The sequence below is a fragment of the Sinocyclocheilus grahami genome, unplaced genomic scaffold, assembly GCF_001515645.1.
Source record: "Sinocyclocheilus grahami isolate Dianchi unplaced genomic scaffold, SAMN03320097.WGS_v1.1 scaffold169.1, whole genome shotgun sequence".
Taxonomy (NCBI): domain Eukaryota; kingdom Metazoa; phylum Chordata; class Actinopteri; order Cypriniformes; family Cyprinidae; genus Sinocyclocheilus; species Sinocyclocheilus grahami.
In genome coordinates this window covers 1,046,442-1,068,493 of record NW_015505348.1, presented here as the reverse complement: position 1 = coordinate 1,068,493, position 22,052 = coordinate 1,046,442, and the positions used below count along the sequence as shown (strand labels likewise).

The 22,052-nt window shown below is 35.2% G+C and overlaps 1 protein-coding gene and 1 pseudogene across 1 annotated transcript in view; both read right to left on the bottom strand.

Annotated features, from left to right (window-relative positions):
• The window catches only part of LOC107593349 (kinesin-like protein KIF14), a 32,550-nt pseudogene extending 15,288 nt beyond the window's left edge, over positions 1-17,262 (bottom strand).
• Positions 17,263-18,458: 1,196 nt separating this feature from the next.
• The window catches only part of LOC107593348 (probable ATP-dependent RNA helicase DDX59), a 5,717-nt gene continuing 2,123 nt past the window's right edge, over positions 18,459-22,052 (bottom strand). Inside the window, 4 exon segments of the mRNA XM_016283033.1 lie at positions 18,459-18,785; positions 18,953-19,105; positions 20,399-20,531; positions 20,533-20,636. Of these exon segments, the coding sequence (XP_016138519.1) occupies positions 18,651-18,785; positions 18,953-19,105; positions 20,399-20,531; positions 20,533-20,636 (525 nt within the window). The 3' untranslated portion in view covers positions 18,459-18,650.

Sequence of the window (22,052 nt, the reverse complement as noted above, 5' to 3'; positions counted from 1 at the left end):
GAAAGAGAAAAGCATAAATTTTGATTTTTACTGGTCGTTCTGTACCTGTCCAGTAGCCTAGGCCTCCATCTGCAGACGTCTCTTATGGGTGGTGACTTCCTGCTCCAGCAGAATCTTTGCTGTCTGCAGTCGCTCTACCTGGCTGACGACCCTCTTTTTATCCAGCTCCTGCTCTCTCTTGCGTTCACCCTCCTCCTGAGCAAGCGTTTGATTAGCTGGAGTCGCACATGCTACACACAGACACGTCTGCTAACAGCTTACCAGCTCTCACTCCAGAACTTTGATCCTCTCCTCGTACTGACCCTTCTGCTCGCTCAGCTCTTTCGGTGTCATCTCTTTAGCCAACTGAATGCCCTGCATCATCTCCTCTTTGGCCTTCAACCGAGCTGCCTCGATCTCTGCTTCAAGTCTGTGAAGAAAAACTAAAGGGTTAGTTCACCCAAAAATGAAAATGGGGCCTTTATTCATCCCCCGAAGCCATCTGCGGCACGTTTTATTTTGAATGCGCGTGCTTTATTTGACGACTTGTGGACTGTACAACTGCAACATCTGCTGACTGCAATGATAGAGCTTGGAATAGCCAGGACCATTTTTAATATAACTCTGACTGGATTTGTCTGAAAGAAGAAAGTCATATACACCTAGGATGCTTCGAGGGTGAGTAAAACACAAGCTCATTTTCATTTTCATTTTTGGGTGAACTAACCCTTTAAGAATGGACCACTCAACATGTGTTTTGGCCTTCTTTATTAAAGTCCCCCTGTAGTGAAAATCACGTTTTTTATGTTGTTTATTTGTCTATATGGTGTTTTTAATATGCCTTTAGACAAACCATGTGCCAATCTATTAATCAACACCATTGCTGAGTATTTTCTCCTTAAAACTGTAGTTTCCCAAAGGCTGACCCAGAAATACGGTTTGAAACAGCCCTCGGTTTGCTACGTCACAAACCAATAACCAATCACGTCAAGGGATCGATTCCTATCACTAGCATGCTAAATATACCAATACCAGCACAAAACCAAAAATAAATCAGAGCAAAAAACCCATGAGGCTGTGGTCTAATGTGAATTTAGAACCGCTAACTTGCATTATAACCCGTGGCAACAGTGTAAAAGTAGCCCGGAGTCAGACACACCTCTCCTGCATCGGTGTCTGCACTTCACACGCGTATGCTCGCGGGCGAATCAAGAATCACAAACGGCTGTATTCGAGTCTTCAAGGCATTTTAGGACACAACATCGTCAAGTAAGTAACTTTAACTTATGTTACAGTATTCACTGTAGTTGTCCGCTAGTAAAAAGATAGTTTTATCAGTCATTATCCGTGTATGCCATTGTTTTGCGTTTACTACAGTTCAGTGGATCAGGAGGCGCTGGCTGGTGTGACTGAGTGGAGGCGGGACTAATTTGCATATTCATTGATCAGCGTATAGTAAATGAGGCAAGGGTGTAGAGTTGCATTCAAGCTATTTTAAGGAATGAGAAATTTATTTTCACAAGAAAAATCATTTTAATTTTGATGATCAAAGTTAAGTTTTAAGGGATAAAATATTTGACTACAGGCGGACTTTAACATTTTCTTTGATTAAAGGGGTCATATGATGCGATTTCAAGTTTTCCTTTCTCTTTGGAGTGTTAGAGAGAGCGCGCACGCGCGAGAGAGAGAGAGCGAGACACATCACAGTGGAGTCAGCTGTCTTAACCGTGGCTTGTGTACTGCAAACACATATCACCGTGTCTGTCACGAGACTCTGTTCCCCTTTCGGGCTCTGTCTTTACATTTATTTTGAAAGCTGAAGCTCGCGATTATGGTAAAGGGCGTTACATTTCCGATGAGTGCTTGCGGTGTTCGGCCAAGCACAATGCACTGGGTCAGCTGGCCAATCAGAGCAGACTGCGCTTGTCGGAAGGAGGGGCTTTGTAGAAAACGAAGCGTTTGAGAGAGGCAGGGCATAGATGACCTACAATAATGTACAGTATTTGAAAAATAATGTGTTTTTTGAACACTAAAGCATGTCAACATATTCTGTTACACCAAATACACAAAATAATGATCTTTAAAAAAGCATCATATGACCCCTTTAATGGTGGGCAATTTTACAGTTCTTTCACATGAAATCAAGTAAAATGAGTTCCTGTAGAGGTAAATATAAGGCTTGTACTCACTGAGCTCTCTGAGCCGACAGCAGCTCGTTTTTAGCAAACTCAATGTCCTTCTGACCATCTCCACTGTTCCAACAGGACGCGCGCTTCCCGCTCTGAACCTCGGCGGGGTGGTTGAACCGAAAGTAGTGATCTCCTCCAAGAATCACACGGTCTCCCTGAAATAAAAAGTGAATAAACAAATAAACAGTTTCATGATTTATGTGGAGGTTCTCAGAACATTTCAGAAGTTTGGAATCAGAGCCGCGGCAGGAACTCACGTGGTGGAGAACGGTGCACTCAGACACAAGATGTCCATTCATGAAGGTCTTGGCGTTTGGCATCGTTTTAATGCTGACGGTACCTTTCACACTAGAGATGACACTGAAAACGCAATGAAAAACAGTAAGTAATGTATTCATCGATATTAGATTTTTAACTGTTTGTGCACAACATTTACATTACTTTTGTCATCGTTAATATTTTAAGCACTAATGATTTACTGTAAAACACTGTAAAATGCAATCTTCAAAATCAGCAACTCTCAAAATGAATATCCATTTTTCATACTGTACATTATAATGTTGTAATGCCTAAATTAAAAAATTTAGTTTGTGTTTTATTCTGAATTTACTTACACAAAAGAAAAAAATAAATGTGTGTGTGTGTGTGTGTGTGTGTGTGTATCTGCCATAACTTTAAAATACATTTCCTATATGTCAGCAAATATGTAAGCATGTTTATTTTTATGGCAATTTTGTCATTTTTGAAGCTTAAAAGACTCGGTTCTCATTCACTGTAGCTGTATGGAAAAGAATGACCAGCACATTATTCAAAACATCTTCTTTTGTGTTCCTTGGAACAGCGGTATTTATAATATTTTTAGTATTTATTAATATTTTAAATGAGCTTTTATATTAATTTGCTTAATTATTAATTAATTATTTTTTAGATTTTGTGCTTTTTATATTTTAGTTTTTACGATTAAGTAATTTTGTTATGTGCTTTTGTCATTTATATATATATATATATATATATATATATATATATATTATCTTCATTTAAGTTTAAGTAATTTTAATAATTCAATTTAACAATTTCAGTTCTATGTCAGGTGCCAAGACAAAGCCTTACTTTCATTTTTAAAGCTTAGGTATTTTATCTAATATTAATATTTTATTTCAGTTCTATTTCAATTACTGAAAATGATTTTTATTGGTTTTAGTTGAAGGGATAATTCACCCAAAAATGCAGATTCTGTCATCATTTACTCACCCTCATGTCGTTCCAAATCTGTATACATTTATTTTCTTCTACTGAATACAAAAGAAGATATTTTGAAGAAGGTTGGTTACCAAACAGGTGACGGTAGCCATTGACTTCCATATCATGGGGAAAAAAATACTATGGAAGTCAATGGCTACCAACATTCTTCAAAATATCTTGTTTAGTGTTCAACAGAAGAAAGAAACTCATACAGATTTGGAACAACATGAGGGTGAGTATATAATGACAGAACTAGCATTTCTGGCTCAACTGTTTTTTTTTAATGTACAAATCCAATCATTTTTAAGATGATTTAAACAAATAAAAAATGATGGAGTGGTAGTAGACTGTGGACGTGACGTCTCACCAGTGCTCATCGGCGATGAGAGCTCCAGACAGCTGGATGTCGTGGGCCGACTCAGACTTGAGCTTGCCGACCTTGGTCTCGCCCTCTTTAATCATGTACAGCAGCATCTCTGACAGCTGCGGATCCTCATTCAAGTTCACAAGGTTAGCCAGCCGATTATCCACTTTAAAGGTGACGCCGGCGCGCTGAACGAAGTACAGCGAATAAACAGACGAAGAAAGAGAAAGAAAATGACCATGAAAGCCATTTGAAAAGCTCATCGATCCATCACACCCTGAAGTCTGACCGTTATTTGCAAGTGTGGGGCGAATCATTACCTGCAGCTCTTTGGTTTCCTCAAGCTTCCTCCTCTCTGCCTCTTCCAGTCTTTCTTTCCAAGTTCTGCACATATTGAATGGCACAAAGATTGTAAAACCTTAGTACATAATTTAAAAACATCCGTCAAAAGACTATTCAGTCTTTTGTGTAAAACGTTTTAACACACTAACTGAAAGTATGTGACAAAGTTTTATATTACAATAAAATATAATCGATTTAAAATGATTATATGGTTTGTATATAATCTAATTTTAAAATACAATAGTTTTAAAACAATACAAGAGAATTCAACAACCTTACAAAATGAAATATCCCATGTATTCATCACAGAATATAAAACTAATCAGAATTATAATAAAATTACTTTTCCTTCTGAAGAGCTTTCCACTGATGTCAGTATGATGTCATGGGCTGGAGCAACAGCCAAACATGTTTCAACCACAGCAAACTACACAGTGATGGCCAGAAAATGCGTTTTTGGCTTTTTCTATTCCAAAACCACCTTCCCTAACCTCAAACTAAACCTGGCTACGGGCCGTGAATGTTTGCACTTTAAAGGAATGAGAAACATCGGAGACGTTACAGTTTTGTTTGAGGCAGGTTACTCCTGAACTCTTCTATGATTTTAGTAAATATTTCTGTAAATATTGGCGTTTGTTGTTACAGTGGTTCATATAAAGGTAAAGGATTCAAATTCACAATATCTTGTATTCACTTTAGCAATGTTAATTTTGGTTATTTCTCCTAACCGACGCTCGTTAACCGATTATTAACCGTTAACCGACAAGAATATTTTAAATTAGAATCAAATTAAATTAGAAAGGATAAGTGTCTGTGACCAGTTAAAAATACTAACAATTGTTTCCCGGGGATTAATTTTACATGCGCAAAAAGCAGCAAACAACAGAACATGAGGATTCACATGCATTATCACACACCTGTGAGCGGAGAAAAACTTGATAAAGCTAGGCCATATATATAACGAATAAATAGGCCTATACAAGAAATATATTTTCACTTAAATAATAAATTAAGAAAACAAAAAAAACTGTGCAACTTAAGTAGCCTAGTATGCAGAGTTTCGGTTCATTTTTGTGCTGCGCGAAAGGAAACCAAGACGGCAGAAAGCGGCATCCTATTTCCTTTAGGCCTATTTTACAAAAGTACAAAGATTTGTTTTTATTGTGAATGTACCCTAATAAAACCAAACCTTTTACAATTCTGATAATCTTTAGGACTAAAAGGAGTAGTTGCTTCCACTGTTAGAAGGAAAACAATCAAATGATTGCGCCGGTGCCGCATTCGCGCGCACACACAGTTAAGCATTGCTACCTTAAAAATGCAGCCTGTTCATTATCATAATAAAATACAGTCAGTCAAACATTTGGAAAAAACCCACTGCTCAGTTTAAATATGTAGTAAAATCTGTGCCACTAAGTGTTATCACCGTACCGCCGTGATGTTATGCCAAACACATTTTGTTTTACGTGGATATTGGAACGTGACTGAAGTAGGCTACATAATAAATAATATTTTGGCATTCAAATACATCGCGAATACAGAAACATTCGATTTTGTGTCGATTGAGAGACGCAACGTTGGTTTCAGTTTCGTTTTAGCCTAAATGAATTCGTTTTGGCTTGTCATTTATATTGCTATAGCTTCTTATATTTTACATTCTTGTTCTTTTCTGAATCCTACTGTTACATTGAAAGGATTTGTTGTGGAGTGAGGGGAACTAAAATAGCCTAGCTATGTTTACAGTGTTTATTATAATGTTTGTAAACATTTCGCGTCTGCATTTCTGAATGAAATAATAAAATGCGACATATACACAGTTTCATTCTTATACGCGTATTTTAACCATGCAGCAAACCTTTTAAAATATTTTGATAAATTACTGAAAAAAATAAACAAATAAATGATTTTTTTAAACCGTTTAACTGATTGTATAAATCGGTCAAAATTCTTACGGTTGGTTAACGGTTAACCGGTTAAAATGAGCACTAAAATCAGAGCAAGAAGAAACATGATTATTTTAAAAAGCTTGATTATTTTTATCTACATTACTGTCTAAATGCTTGGTGTTGGTAAGATTTTTTTTTTTTTAAGGAGCTGTTCATTATCATAATAAAATACAGTCAGTCAAACATTTGGAAAAAACCCACTGCTCAGTTTAAATATGTAGTAAAATCTGTGCCACTAAGTGTTATCACCGTACCGCCGTGATGTTATGCCAAACACATTTTGTTTTACGTGGATATTGGAACGTGACTGAAGTAGGCTACATAATAAATAATATTTTGGCATTCAAATACATCGCGAATACAGAAACATTCGATTTTGTGTCGATTGAGAGACGCAACGTTGGTTTCAGTTTCGTTTTAGCCTAAATGAATTCGTTTTGGCTTGTCATTTATATTGCTATAGCTTCTTATATTTTACATTCTTGTTCTTTTCTGAATCCTACTGTTACATTGAAAGGATTTGTTGTGGAGTGAGGGGAACTAAAATAGCCTAGCTATGTTTACAGTGTTTATTATAATGTTTGTAAACATTTCGCGTCGCCATTAGGCCTTTTCTGAATGAAATAATAAAATGCGACATATACACAGTTTCATTCTTATACGCGTATTTTAACCATGCAGCAAACCTTTTAAAATATTTTGATAAATTACTGAAAAAAATAAACAAATAAATGATTTTTTTAAACCGTTTAACTGATTGTATAAATCGGTCAAAATTCTTACGGTTGGTTAACGGTTAACCGGTTAAAATGAGCACTAAAATCAGAGCAAGAAGAAACATGATTATTTTAAAAAGCTTGATTATTTTTATCTACATTACTGTCTAAATGCTTGGTGTTGGTAAGATTTTTTTTTTTTTAAGGAGAAGTCTCTTATGCTCACAAGTCTGCATTTACTTGATCAGAAAGACAGTAAAAACAGTAATACTGAGAAATCTTTTTAATTTTAATACATGTTAAAATTGTATTTATTCCTGTGATCAAAGCTGAATTTTCAGCATCATTACTCCAGTCTTCAGTGTCACATGATCCTACAGAAATCATTCTAATATGCTGATTTGCTTCTCAAGAAACATTATAATCAGTGTTGAAAACAGTTGAGCTGCTTAATATTTTTGTGGAAACTGTGATAGACTTTTTCAAGATTGTTTTAAAAAACAGAAAGTTCAATAGAAGAGCACCCACTGGATGCAACAAATGCCTCATTTGTAATGGGTTTTAATGTTTTTGTGTATTCGCTCCGGCCGGGACACGCCATCACAGTATGGTGAGGGGCGTAACATTTCCGTCTCACGCTTGAGGTATTCGGCCAATCACAACGCATTGGATAGCTGGCCAATCGGAGCACCCCTCGCTTTTTCAGATCGATGAGCTTTGTAAAAATCGACGCGTTTCAAAAAGGCGGAGCATAGAGGAGAAACAATAATGTACAGTATGTGGAAAATGTGTTTTTTTTTACTTTAAACCGCATAAACACATTTCATTACACCAAATACACAAAATAATGTTCTTTTTAGCAGCATCATATGACCCCTTTAAAATAGTAAATACATTAATAATGTTACAAAATATTTCTGTCACTTTTGATCAATTTAATGCATCCTTGCAGAATAAAAGTTTTTTTTAATGCTGACTTACCCCACATTTTATACTTATTATTCATCATATATTTACATAATAATATTAATTATTTACAAATATTTTATGTATAATACTAAGTGCATTGCTTTATTCTATAAACACAGTTTACATAAGTTAAATTATTTTCATTTTAATAATAATAATAATAATTGCAGTAACAATTCAGCCTTTTATGCTATCCGCTTGTTAAGTCTGACGTCATGTCACAGCTTCCGTGTCCAAACGCTCTATCAGATACCACGAGAAAACAACAAAAGGTGCTGATATACACTCACAATGTGATATAATACTACCAAAAAAATTATAATCCTAACCTTTAACTCCATACCGAAATCCCAGATAGCTAGACAATGAAAACATAAATATAAATAAATAAATATAAAAATTATTTGTGTTTGGGACGCTGTGAGCATGGAGACTGTAGTGTAGACAGTAAGTTTGAAAACGTTTAGCTTAAATGTTTAATATGACTAAACAGTGCTCATAAATGGCTACTGAGGTAGTATTCTCAAGTGAAGCGAGTTGAGGCTTGGACCCGGAAACAGCGCTTCTTACGTCACCACTTAACAACCGAATTACAAAGCAAGTACACAAAAAGTGATTATACAGATTACTGTTAATACTGAACAATATAAATAGGAGTGATTAAAAGTGACCACAGGTTGTCAATCAAATCAAAATTGACCCCATTTACTCATATATATATATTTCTGCTTTATTCTGATAACGCCTTCTTTCAACATTACAGTTAATTCCCAAGTCAAGTCTCTCCATACTAGATATTCCTCAAATATACTGTTTGATTTGAAAATCAAATGGGTTGTGAACAGCGCGTTCCTTTATTTTCAATGTATAATGCGAGTCATAACCCTGAGTTTTGTAGTTTATATCCACACACCTGTGAGCCTCGGCCATTTCATGCTCCTCTTGAGAGAGTTTAGTCTTAAGAGAGGCGATCTCTTGCTGAAACAGTCTAATTTTCTCGGGTTCGATGCCTTGAGAGCTCATCTGAGCCGCACGGAGCTTCTCCACCTCTGCTTTCTGCTCTGGACACAGAGATTCACAAAATATGAGTTATGTCACACACATTCTTAATAATATACAAAAAATAATCTATGTAAATAAATTAATAGTAAAATAAAATATAATAATTATTATTATTATTGTATATATACAAAAAAGAACTCAGACATTTTAATTCCTCTCAGAGGCGGTACAGAACAGAAATCACAGAGGGTGTCCCATTAGTAAATATCCTGCCCTCTAGGGCAGAGGTGTGGCGCAGTGTTTTTATAACACACCCTTCTTGACGAGTATGACAGCTGACGGACAGACAGAATAAAGAGCTGTAACCATTACGGACCTCGGATCAGTTTGGCGTTGGTGTCCTCGTGGCTATGTTAATGATCATACGAGCTTGCTGGGCGTAGCGTAACGTGCTCAGGCTCTCAACCATGTTACTGGCTGCAGGGCTCAGGGTGGCGATCATGGCCGTCTTGGAGTTTCCACCGAGGCTTTCCTTCAGTAACCTGAACACAAGAGGGAGCTGGAGCACTTCTGCTGCTTTTGTCATTGTGCACTGGTATTATTGTGGTATTATTGTGGTATTATTGTGCACAATTCATTAGTACCCTTTTTGTTAGTGCCCAACCTTTCATTAAATGTTTATTTATTCCTTTTTTATTTAAATTACTATTTTGGGAAATTATCATTTAATTTTTTTATGTAATATTGCTGCGCTTCTGAAACTATTTTCAAAATCACACTGAAATTCCTTGACATCAGGGCCTTGGAAATCACACTGAAATTCCTTGACATCAGGGCCTTGGAAATGTATTACATTGCTGAAGCTGTGTTGTTGTTTTAATTCAAACTAACAAAACTGCAATGAAATACAAAATAAATCAATACAAAGTCATAAGCAAAAGCTTCTCACCATGTGAGCACTGACTCTCTGTATGGGGTGAAGACTTTCTTTCTGCTCTGAGCCTGTTCTGAGAGTGACGAGATCACCTTTCCCAACGTGAGCAGAGACTTGTTGATACTCGCTCCCTCCTGGGAAAAAGAAATAAATTCACATTACAAATATGTCAGATTTTAGATTTCATGATACATTGCATTATTTGGTCAAATATTGCAATCCAATTCACCGCTATTTAATGTACAGAACAGTAAGCAGCAGAATGCACTGTGGGTAATCATGACACAGGATAAACAGAGCTACTGCATGCTGGATTACCCTGAGCCGTCTCCACTGGTCTGGGCTGAAGTACAGCGCTCATTCCTGCCAAATCCACCAGATTTATCCGGCTGGTGATGCAATGATCGTGCTCCTCTTCCTCCACAAACTCTGTCTGTGCACATGAAAACACCATCATATAACTATAATGCATCATTAAATTATTCATATGTTGGCTGAAGTAAAAGTAGCATCTCACTGCAAATAAACCTGAGGGGCTTACTTTAGTTTGTGTCATGACCAGAGTGAAAACAGAGTGTGATCTGGAGCTTTTATCGTTCATGCCGGTGGCGGCCGTGGCTCTCTGTTCGTTACTGAGTTCAAGCCAAGTCTGTGAAGTTGGGGGAGGAAAAATGTATTAATGGTAAGAACAAAAATAATATGTAATGAATGTAAAAAGTGAACAGACACCTTAAATTACCTGAATATCAGCATAAGATGTGACTACGTTCCTGAAAGACAGCATAGAGATTAGCACAAAACAAAAAATACAATTAAATAAAATTACGTTTAAAAAAAAAACACAACACAACAAAGGAAAAGGAAAAGAAATCAAAACCAAAAAACGAAACACAACTAAAACAAACAAAAAAAAACATTTCATGAAATAACAAAAAATAAAACGGCCATAACGGTTAGAGAGTCGGACTCGTAACCCAAAGGTTGTAGGTGGGGGGAGTGAATGTACAGCGCTCTCTCCCACCTTCAATACCACGACTGAGGTGCCCTTGAGCAAGGCACCAAACCCCCAACTGCTCCCCGGGCGCCGCAGCAAAAAAATGGATGCCCACTGCTCCGGGTGTGTGTTCACGGTGTGTGTGTGTGCACTTTGGATGGGATAAATGCAGAGCACTAATTCCAAGTACGGGTCACCATACTTGGCCACGTCACTTCACTTTTCACTTTTAAACAAAAATAAAAAAACATAACAAAACAAAAATAAAAAAACATAACAAAATAAGAAAACAAAACAAAATAAGAAAACAAAACAAAAAACGATAACATAAAAAAACCACAAGACAACAAAATGACCCCAAAAAAATCATAAAATAAAATACAAAAACAACAAAACAAAATATAAAACAACAAAACAAAATATAAAACAACAAAACAAAATATAAAACAACAAAACAAAATATAAAACAACAAAACAAAATATAAAACAACAAAACAAAATATAAAACAACAACAAAAAACCAAAATAACATAACAAAAAAAAACACAAGACAACAAAATAAACAAAACAAAACAAAGCTTCCGTGTCCAAACGCTCTATCAGATACCACGAGAAAACAACAAAAGGTGCTGATATACACTCACAATGTGATATAATACTACCAAAAAAATTATAATCCTAACCTTTAACTCCATACCGAAATCCCAGATAGCTAGACAATGAAAACATAAATATAAATAAATAAATATAAAAATTATTTGTGTTTGGGACGCTGTGAGCATGGAGACTGTAGTGTAGACAGTAAGTTTGAAAACGTTTAGCTTAAATGTTTAATATGACTAAACAGTGCTCATAAATGGCTACTGAGGTAGTATTCTCAAGTGAAGCGAGTTGAGGCTTGGACCCGGAAACAGCGCTTCTTACGTCACCACTTAACAACCGAATTACAAAGCAAGTACACAAAAAGTGATTATACAGATTACTGTTAATACTGAACAATATAAATAGGAGTGATTAAAAGTGACCACAGGTTGTCAATCAAATCAAAATTGACCCCATTTACTCATATATATATATTTCTGCTTTATTCTGATAACGCCTTCTTTCAACATTACAGTTAATTCCCAAGTCAAGTCTCTCCATACTAGATATTCCTCAAATATACTGTTTGATTTGAAAATCAAATGGGTTGTGAACAGCGCGTTCCTTTATTTTCAATGTATAATGCGAGTCATAACCCTGAGTTTTGTAGTTTATATCCACACACCTGTGAGCCTCGGCCATTTCATGCTCCTCTTGAGAGAGTTTAGTCTTAAGAGAGGCGATCTCTTGCTGAAACAGTCTAATTTTCTCGGGTTCGATGCCTTGAGAGCTCATCTGAGCCGCACGGAGCTTCTCCACCTCTGCTTTCTGCTCTGGACACAGAGATTCACAAAATATGAGTTATGTCACACACATTCTTAATAATATACAAAAAATAATCTATGTAAATAAATTAATAGTAAAATAAAATATAATAATTATTATTATTATTGTATATATACAAAAAAGAACTCAGACATTTTAATTCCTCTCAGAGGCGGTACAGAACAGAAATCACAGAGGGTGTCCCATTAGTAAATATCCTGCCCTCTAGGGCAGAGGTGTGGCGCAGTGTTTTTATAACACACCCTTCTTGACGAGTATGACAGCTGACGGACAGACAGAATAAAGAGCTGTAACCATTACGGACCTCGGATCAGTTTGGCGTTGGTGTCCTCGTGGCTATGTTAATGATCATACGAGCTTGCTGGGCGTAGCGTAACGTGCTCAGGCTCTCAACCATGTTACTGGCTGCAGGGCTCAGGGTGGCGATCATGGCCGTCTTGGAGTTTCCACCGAGGCTTTCCTTCAGTAACCTGAACACAAGAGGGAGCTGGAGCACTTCTGCTGCTTTTGTCATTGTGCACTGGTATTATTGTGGTATTATTGTGGTATTATTGTGCACAATTCATTAGTACCCTTTTTGTTAGTGCCCAACCTTTCATTAAATGTTTATTTATTCCTTTTTTATTTAAATTACTATTTTGGGAAATTATCATTTAATTTTTTTATGTAATATTGCTGCGCTTCTGAAACTATTTTCAAAATCACACTGAAATTCCTTGACATCAGGGCCTTGGAAATCACACTGAAATTCCTTGACATCAGGGCCTTGGAAATGTATTACATTGCTGAAGCTGTGTTGTTGTTTTAATTCAAACTAACAAAACTGCAATGAAATACAAAATAAATCAATACAAAGTCATAAGCAAAAGCTTCTCACCATGTGAGCACTGACTCTCTGTATGGGGTGAAGACTTTCTTTCTGCTCTGAGCCTGTTCTGAGAGTGACGAGATCACCTTTCCCAACGTGAGCAGAGACTTGTTGATACTCGCTCCCTCCTGGGAAAAAGAAATAAATTCACATTACAAATATGTCAGATTTTAGATTTCATGATACATTGCATTATTTGGTCAAATATTGCAATCCAATTCACCGCTATTTAATGTACAGAACAGTAAGCAGCAGAATGCACTGTGGGTAATCATGACACAGGATAAACAGAGCTACTGCATGCTGGATTACCCTGAGCCGTCTCCACTGGTCTGGGCTGAAGTACAGCGCTCATTCCTGCCAAATCCACCAGATTTATCCGGCTGGTGATGCAATGATCGTGCTCCTCTTCCTCCACAAACTCTGTCTGTGCACATGAAAACACCATCATATAACTATAATGCATCATTAAATTATTCATATGTTGGCTGAAGTAAAAGTAGCATCTCACTGCAAATAAACCTGAGGGGCTTACTTTAGTTTGTGTCATGACCAGAGTGAAAACAGAGTGTGATCTGGAGCTTTTATCGTTCATGCCGGTGGCGGCCGTGGCTCTCTGTTCGTTACTGAGTTCAAGCCAAGTCTGTGAAGTTGGGGGAGGAAAAATGTATTAATGGTAAGAACAAAAATAATATGTAATGAATGTAAAAAGTGAACAGACACCTTAAATTACCTGAATATCAGCATAAGATGTGACTACGTTCCTGAAAGACAGCATAGAGATTAGCACAAAACAAAAAATACAATTAAATAAAATTACGTTTAAAAAAAAAACACAACACAACAAAGGAAAAGGAAAAGAAATCAAAACCAAAAAACGAAACACAACTAAAACAAACAAAAAAAAACATTTCATGAAATAACAAAAAATAAAACGGCCATAACGGTTAGAGAGTCGGACTCGTAACCCAAAGGTTGTAGGTGGGGGGAGTGAATGTACAGCGCTCTCTCCCACCTTCAATACCACGACTGAGGTGCCCTTGAGCAAGGCACCAAACCCCCAACTGCTCCCCGGGCGCCGCAGCAAAAAAATGGATGCCCACTGCTCCGGGTGTGTGTTCACGGTGTGTGTGTGTGCACTTTGGATGGGATAAATGCAGAGCACTAATTCCAAGTACGGGTCACCATACTTGGCCACGTCACTTCACTTTTCACTTTTAAACAAAAATAAAAAAACATAACAAAACAAAAATAAAAAAACATAACAAAATAAGAAAACAAAACAAAATAAGAAAACAAAACAAAAAACGATAACATAAAAAAACCACAAGACAACAAAATGACCCCAAAAAAATCATAAAATAAAATACAAAAACAACAAAACAAAATATAAAACAACAAAACAAAATATAAAACAACAACAAAAAACCAAAATAACATAACAAAAAAAAACACAAGACAACAAAATAAACAAAACAAAACAAAACAACAATATAACAACAACAAAAAAACATAAAATAACAAAAAACAACAACACAACAAAACTAAAGAAAAACAAAACAAGACAAAAAAATAGAGAATTCCATGGCCATAGTAATCCTGGCATTTAAATGAAATGGTTGCTTATGTGGACAGGTCTGCAACATAAGGCCCAAAGACAGGATGTTCTCTCACTCGCAGATGGAAAAGCCAAGAAAAGGACTGAATTGCTGAACAGCTCAATAAGGAAGACAAATAAACTACAAGACATTTGTAACATTTAATATGTTTATTGAGTTGTTGCACTTACAGGCATTTTCTTCTGGTTTTGTTTGTCCTTTGCCACCAGCAAATCGTGGATTTTCTCATTGTACACCTCAAAATAGCTCATCTCCAGATGGCAGGAGATCTTGAGTTAAATATATGAGTGTCACAGCAAAGGGTCTGAATACTTAGGATCATGTGATATTTCAGTTTTTCTTTTTTAATAAATCTGCAAAAATGTCAACAATTCTGTGTTTTTCTGTCAATATGGGGTGCTGTGTGTACATTAATGAGGAAAAAAATTAACTTAAATGATTTTAGCAAATGGCTGCAATATAACAAAGAGTGAAAAATTTAAGGGGGTCTGAATACTTTCCGTACCCACTGTAAATAAACCTGCATTTAGAACGGTCAAACAAGCTATATTCAATTCAATCATAAATTGTAAATGAATAATCATCATATGGGGCAGTAACCTCTTTGGTTTCAGTTCTGGACAATCTCGAGAAAAGTTCCTCGCAGAATCTGGGAATAACGCCAGCCTCTTCACCAAAACCCATCATACTAGAAAACATCCAAAATGGCACTTTAAAAATATCAATCTGATTCTGAATAGTTATTATTATTATTAGTACATTTATAAAAAATGCAGTTTCAAAGAGAATCGTCACTTACGTGTAGGACTTTCCAGAACCTGTTTGGCCGTATGCAAAAAGACACGTGTTAAATCCCTCGAATGCTCTTTCAAGCAAGGGCCGAGCCAGTTTTTCATAAACCATCTGCTGACTGGCAAAACTTGCATCCGATTCATTGATAGAGCAAAAAGAGAAGTCAAAGGTAAATGTGTAGTTTTGTTTAGCATCTGGATGTTGCACAACAGTTTCTTGGTTGTTCATGAAGATCACCTGACGGGTTTTCTCATTCTTCTTCCTGTGGACACACACAAAAATAAATAAATAGCGAAACTTTTAGTACAAGTAAGTGGCACTTTGCACAATAATATTAAAATATAATGATATTAATAAAATACTATATATAGAAAAATATTATAAAATGTTATTATTATATTATATTATAACAATTAATAGTATTACATAATATCACAGTTTACCCCAAGAGATCAAACTAAATACTAAAAAAATATAAATAAATATTTTTAAATAAATAGTAAGTAGAAAATCGAGTATATTAAATAGACTATATCAGAATGGGTAACAGGGTTGACTGATTAATGCGTAACTCAGTAGGAGTTAGATAGTTTAGGACCACTGTTGTTTTGTAATTAGTGATAATTTATTCATTTCCAAAATAATATTTCCCAAAAATGAGAAACAATATTTTATGTTTATGTATAAATTACATAAAAGGGTTAAACAATTAAGACTAATGAATGCTGTCAAAATTGCAATATGCATAAAAATTAAGAAAGAAAAATGATCATTATTTTGGATGCTTGTCTTACAGCTTAGCTTGAAAACAGGTCCAAATTATGTCATTAACTGGGTCTCACCATTTAATTATTATTTTTTTAACAAAAGGGGAAATTATGCAGTAACAGGGTTGTAGAAACCAAATATTATGTTTGTTGTAATTTAAATACTTGTAAATCAAATGTATATATATATACACTCGAACTGCGACAGTGACCGCACTGTTCTCCATCTTCAGCTCTTGGGGTCGTAGAGCACTTGTTCTGCTCACAGCTTCCAGAGGAGCATGTCCTTCAGCAGGAGCAGCTCTAGAAACACTGGTTCCTCCATGAGCTGTGGAGCTCATTAGGGCTGTGGGTCTCCTCACCTGTGCTGAACGTGAGGCGGGTGTCATGTGCCTATTTAAACCACCAATCTGAGCCCTCTCACAGCTTGCTCCACATGTGGGTCTCATGGTGTCAGTGCTCATCTGCGGTGGCTTCTGTCTTGTTGCTGCAGCTGTGGGTCTAGATGCATCTTTACCGGCCAGCCTCTTAATTTCTCAAACTGGGTTCTTCTTGTAGGTGTAGAAACGGTTTTACCCTCATCATGGGTGGCTCTGACCTTCTCGGAGCTCGTTTTCTGAGCATCTGAGGTTTTCCCAGGTGTTTTGATGGTTTCGTGGGTCTCTCTTGCTGGATTGGGTTCGGTCAGGACTTTGGTTCTGGTGCGGCGCTGAAGGGTCAGGCGTCTCTCTCCTCTTTGGTTCTCCTGTGTGGTTTCTTCATGGTGGTTTGCAGTGGTTCTGCTGCTGGGTTTTCTCTGAAGAGTGAGTCTGACACCAGAGGATGGTGTTTTAAATGGGGGTTCTCCACATTTTGTGAGTGCTGAGATCACATAGGTCCTGTTTACTTCTTTGGTTTTTATTAAAAGATGATGTGATCTCTACTTCTTTTGATCCATCCATCATTGTATGGGTCCAAAAAAAAGCCTTTTGACTATAAGATTGTCTTTTCAAATTGTCGCAAATGTACTTCAGTCCACAAATGTAATTGTTGTATAATAACGAGTACACTGAGGTGAATAACCTGTCAAATGACTTAAAAATAACGTTACATGTTTACGTGAACCCATAACTAAAACTGACCTGGAAGTGTTGATGTCCTTTCTTCTAGTTTACTACCGTCCCGACGGTAAGAAAGTAACCGACTGAACGCCGCGTCAATAAAAACAACAACTCGCTGTCTGCTCGCCGCCATACTGCCGCTCTCATTCAAAACCTGCAGGCGTGCTGTGATTGGTCAGCTCAGGCTGACGCAAAGGCGCGTAGTAACGCTCATCTACCAACAGATGGCGGTGTCTAATAGAGTTACACGAGTGAATCTCTCCAAGCCAAACAATAACGAGTGGTTTCATCCGAAAAAATTATATATATATATATAATATATAAAGCCTGTTTATATTAACAATGAAGTCACAATGAAGCACATTGTCACACCAACATTTTCATTTGTAAAATAAAGTGTAGTATGAAAATATATATTATTAATATATATTATTTTATATGTGAATTATTAAACAAATAAATAACAACAATAATAATTGAAATAATCAATAGTTATATATATATATATATATATATATATATATAAAATATATTTTTATTTGTATATTTTATTCATTATTTATATTAATGTTAGTTAAATATTTTATATATGAACATAAATATATAATTTTGTGTATGTATATTGTGTGTGTGTGTGTGTGTGTGTATAAACACAGCATATATTATATATATATATATATTAAACTGTACAACATTTTACTGCCTTTATGCTGATTTAATTAATAATAATAAACCTTTATTGATTTGCAGCTTCGTTTTCTTTTACTTACATCATTACTTTAAAAACATTTTTATTTAAAACTGTATTTATATTCAATTTACAGGTAATTTAAACTTTACTGTAGAAAATGCTGAAACAAAAAAGCTAACTTTCAAGGTGATTCACACACACGTGTGTATATATAGTCAAATTTGACTTTCTCTGCTAATTTTAATGGTGATCTTTACAGTAAATTGACATGTATTGTCCTATAAAATATCATAAATGTATAAGGCACAGTAAGCAATTAACAGGTTTTTAATCCTAGTGTTGTTATACTTTTCCATCAACATTACTGATATTTCTACCATGTGGGTTGACGTTATTATGGTGTGTGTACTGTGTAATTATCAGAAGAGACATTTTCTTCATTCACTTGTAGCATTTATTGAAAATACAAATTACAAAAGCAGCAACAAAACATTTACTAATAAATGGATGTGCGTGTTGTTTGTTGAGGAGCTGTGGCGGCAGGATGAAGCCCGTGGGTTTCACTCGGTTCACAATGTCCAGAAACAGCCGCTTGTTGTTGTTATTCATGAAGGTGACAGCGGTGCCTCTGTGGCCCAGCCGACCCGCTCGACCAATCTGAATGATTCCTTAAAGAAATGAGAAGCACCAGTGTATTCATGAAGCACGTCATACCTGATGAACATACTCATCCGTGTTAGCTGGCATGTCAAAGTTCACTACCAGCTTCACATTGACCAGGTCCAGTCCTCTACCGAGAATCCCAGTGCTGACCACCACTTCAAACTGGCCCTCGAGAAGACCCTAAAAACAGTATTTCATCCAGAATTGTTGATTTATTTAATATGAATAAATTCATATTTATTCATTGTTTTTTAACATTTTAATGCACAATAATTAAAAAAATATTAAATATAAAAAATACCAACAAATATATTCAATATAATATTTTAAAGATATTTTTTCATTACCTTTACAATTTTGTTGCGTTCCCACTGCAGCTTGTCCGAGTGGATCGCAACTGCGTTCAATCCCATGACCTTTTGCACAGCTTCACACAACAAATCAGCCCCAAGTTTGCAGTCCACGAACACAACTACTGGTGGCTGGTAAAGCTTTCTGTCCTGTGAGCACACACACACACACACACACACACAAGATCACAATGTAGATCATATTCTGATGAAAACAAACCCACAAATATGTGCCATTCATATTAAATTCACAGTGTAAAAAAAAAGAAGCAGTTTAATTCCAGTACTTACAATTCTGATATTTGATATTTAAATATTTAAAAAATATTAAATAAAAATGATTTAAAAAATAATTTGAGCAATAATATTTGTTCCCGGTTTTTGATGGACAATAGTTATAAAACATTCATTATAATATTAATACATAATATATTTATGTATTTATTTATTCATTTAATTTGACATGTATGAATTTTTGATGAACAATTATTCTAAAATATAATGTAATTTAATATAATATTTATAAACAGTTTATTTTTGTTTGATTATTTCTTCAATTTTTATGACTTCATATTTATCAACTGTTCATCTTTTTTTATGGACACTTAAAATGAAATTTTAAGTTTTATATTCATATAATATAATATTTATAAACAGTTTGTTTTTGTTTGATTATTTCTTCAATTTTTATGAATTCATATTTATCAACTGTTCATATATTTTGTATGGACACTTAAAAAGAAATGTAAAGTTTTATATTCATATTTCTAAATATGAACTTATTTATCAATTGTTCTTTCATATTAATGGACAATTATTCTACATTATTAAATATATTATTAATAAAGAATTGTGTTTATTTATTTACTTTTTCATATTCAATTTCATATTCATGAATGCATATTTAACATTTATGTTATTTCATATTTCTGATGGACAATTGTTCTAAAATATTTAATATAATATTAAATACAGACTCTCATATTTATTAGGTATTTAATATTGTTGGTGGACAATTGCTCTAAGATGTCAAATATATATTATAGTATTATTATACATTAAAATATAAATATACAATATTTATTTGTTTTAATTAACAATTTCTTGGGGGCAGTCATTTTATTTCCACGGCCTGTGATTTATAAATGCTCCATTTCCTGCTCTCGGTCTCTGGTGGTGAGTCCTGTTGCTAGTTCTCCTGGAGCAAAGCCATTTGAAGTCCCACCCATTTCCTCTGGAGACTGAGAGGAGGGCAAAGATTGCCCTATAGACTTCCACTCTAACTGCATTTCTGTCAACAAGCTAGTCGACAGAAGCTTTCAATCCAGATGATTTTGTAGTTAAATCTGAATGCTTTTAAATCAACTTCCTGTTGTCACTGATGAATCGTACATGACACCAAAATACAATAACACATGCAAGTGGTTTCTACAGTATACTTACATTTAAAATCTCAAAGAGCTTCTTTTTCTTTGACGGCTCCTCCACGCAGAGGACTGCCTGACGGACGTTGGTGCAGGGTTGGTTCTTCTGACCGATGGTAATGCTCACGGGGTCACGGGGTCACGGGTGAGAGGGCCGCTAGCTGTTCTGTTCCTGTGGGAATGGTGGCTGAAGTCAACAGCGTCTGATGCTCTTCAGGGACCTGTTGCTGGAATCCCATCTTCAGCATGCTATCTGCCTTTGGAGTTTTTGAGAATGATATTCATAATAACACTGGTTCAAATATGTATAAACATAAAAGAATGATACATAAATAAATGTATTAATCAATAATCGTATTGTACACTGTAAACCCGAACAGTACTATGGACATAAAAATGTTGAGTACAATACAATTAGAATATGTGAAATAGTTAATGCTACTTTAAACAATAACATTTTCTGAACGAGCAGTTTACTTTTATTTTTGTGGGGCTCATTATGGCGGACACTCGAGAGCGGCAGGATTCAACGCATGGAATACCTTGTAAGTAATCTAAACGTGTCAACGTTTTCTAAGCTGTTTTTTGTTATGTTTTTTGTAACCGACGGGAAGTTAACAAGACATTAGATTCAGTTAAATAATCAAATCTGACTGACTGAAAATACTGTAATATTGATGTACAAATACTGGAAATATAATAAATGAATATTTTCTAAACTTGTTTTTACAGGATTTCCATGATGCCATATACTTGCGTGAGGAGGACCCACAGGTCTTTAAGATGTGGAATGTAAGTATTCCTAGTATCAGGCTGCTAAAATTCAAGATTGTTCCTCTGTTAATTGTTTATTATTATTATTATTGATATAAATCTAGCAGTGCTCTAGTAATTATGTAATAGACCCCAGCTGCCACTTACCTATACAGTACCAATGAAAAGTTTGAAAACCTTACAATGAATGTTTTTTTGAAAATGTATTAATGTTTTTGAAAAAAAGTATCTTAGGCTCAACAAGGCTGCATTTAAATAACCAAAAATAAAGTTAAAAAAAAAACTTTTAATTTATTTTATAATGTAATTTATTCCTGTGATCAAAGCTAAATTTTCAGCATCATTACTCCAGGCTTTGGTGTCACATGATCCTTCAGAAATCATTCTAATGAGGATCAGTCTACTTAAAAGGATAGTTCACCCTAAAATAAAAATTTATCATTTATTCACCCTCAAGTTGTCATAAACCTGTACGAGTTTCTTGTATGTGACACACACACACACACAAAGATATTTTGAAGAATGTTGTTAACCAAACAATTTTGGTTCCCCATTGATTCCATATTATGAAGAAAATAATAATAATACTACTGAAGAAGTCAATGGGGACCCATAAAATGTTACCAACATTCTTCAAAATATCTTTTGTGTTCAGCAGAACAAAGAAACTCATACAGATTTAGAACAACTTAAGTGTGACATTTTTGGTGAACTATCCCTGTTAGAAAGATGTTTTAATATTATCAATGTTGAAAAAGTATTAGGGTTAATGTTGATGCATTAAATTGATTAAAAGTGACATTGAAGACATTTATATTTCTATTTAATCAATTTAATAAACAAACTTAAATACAAAATAAATGCTGTTCATTAAACTTTATCAAAGAATCCAGAAAAAA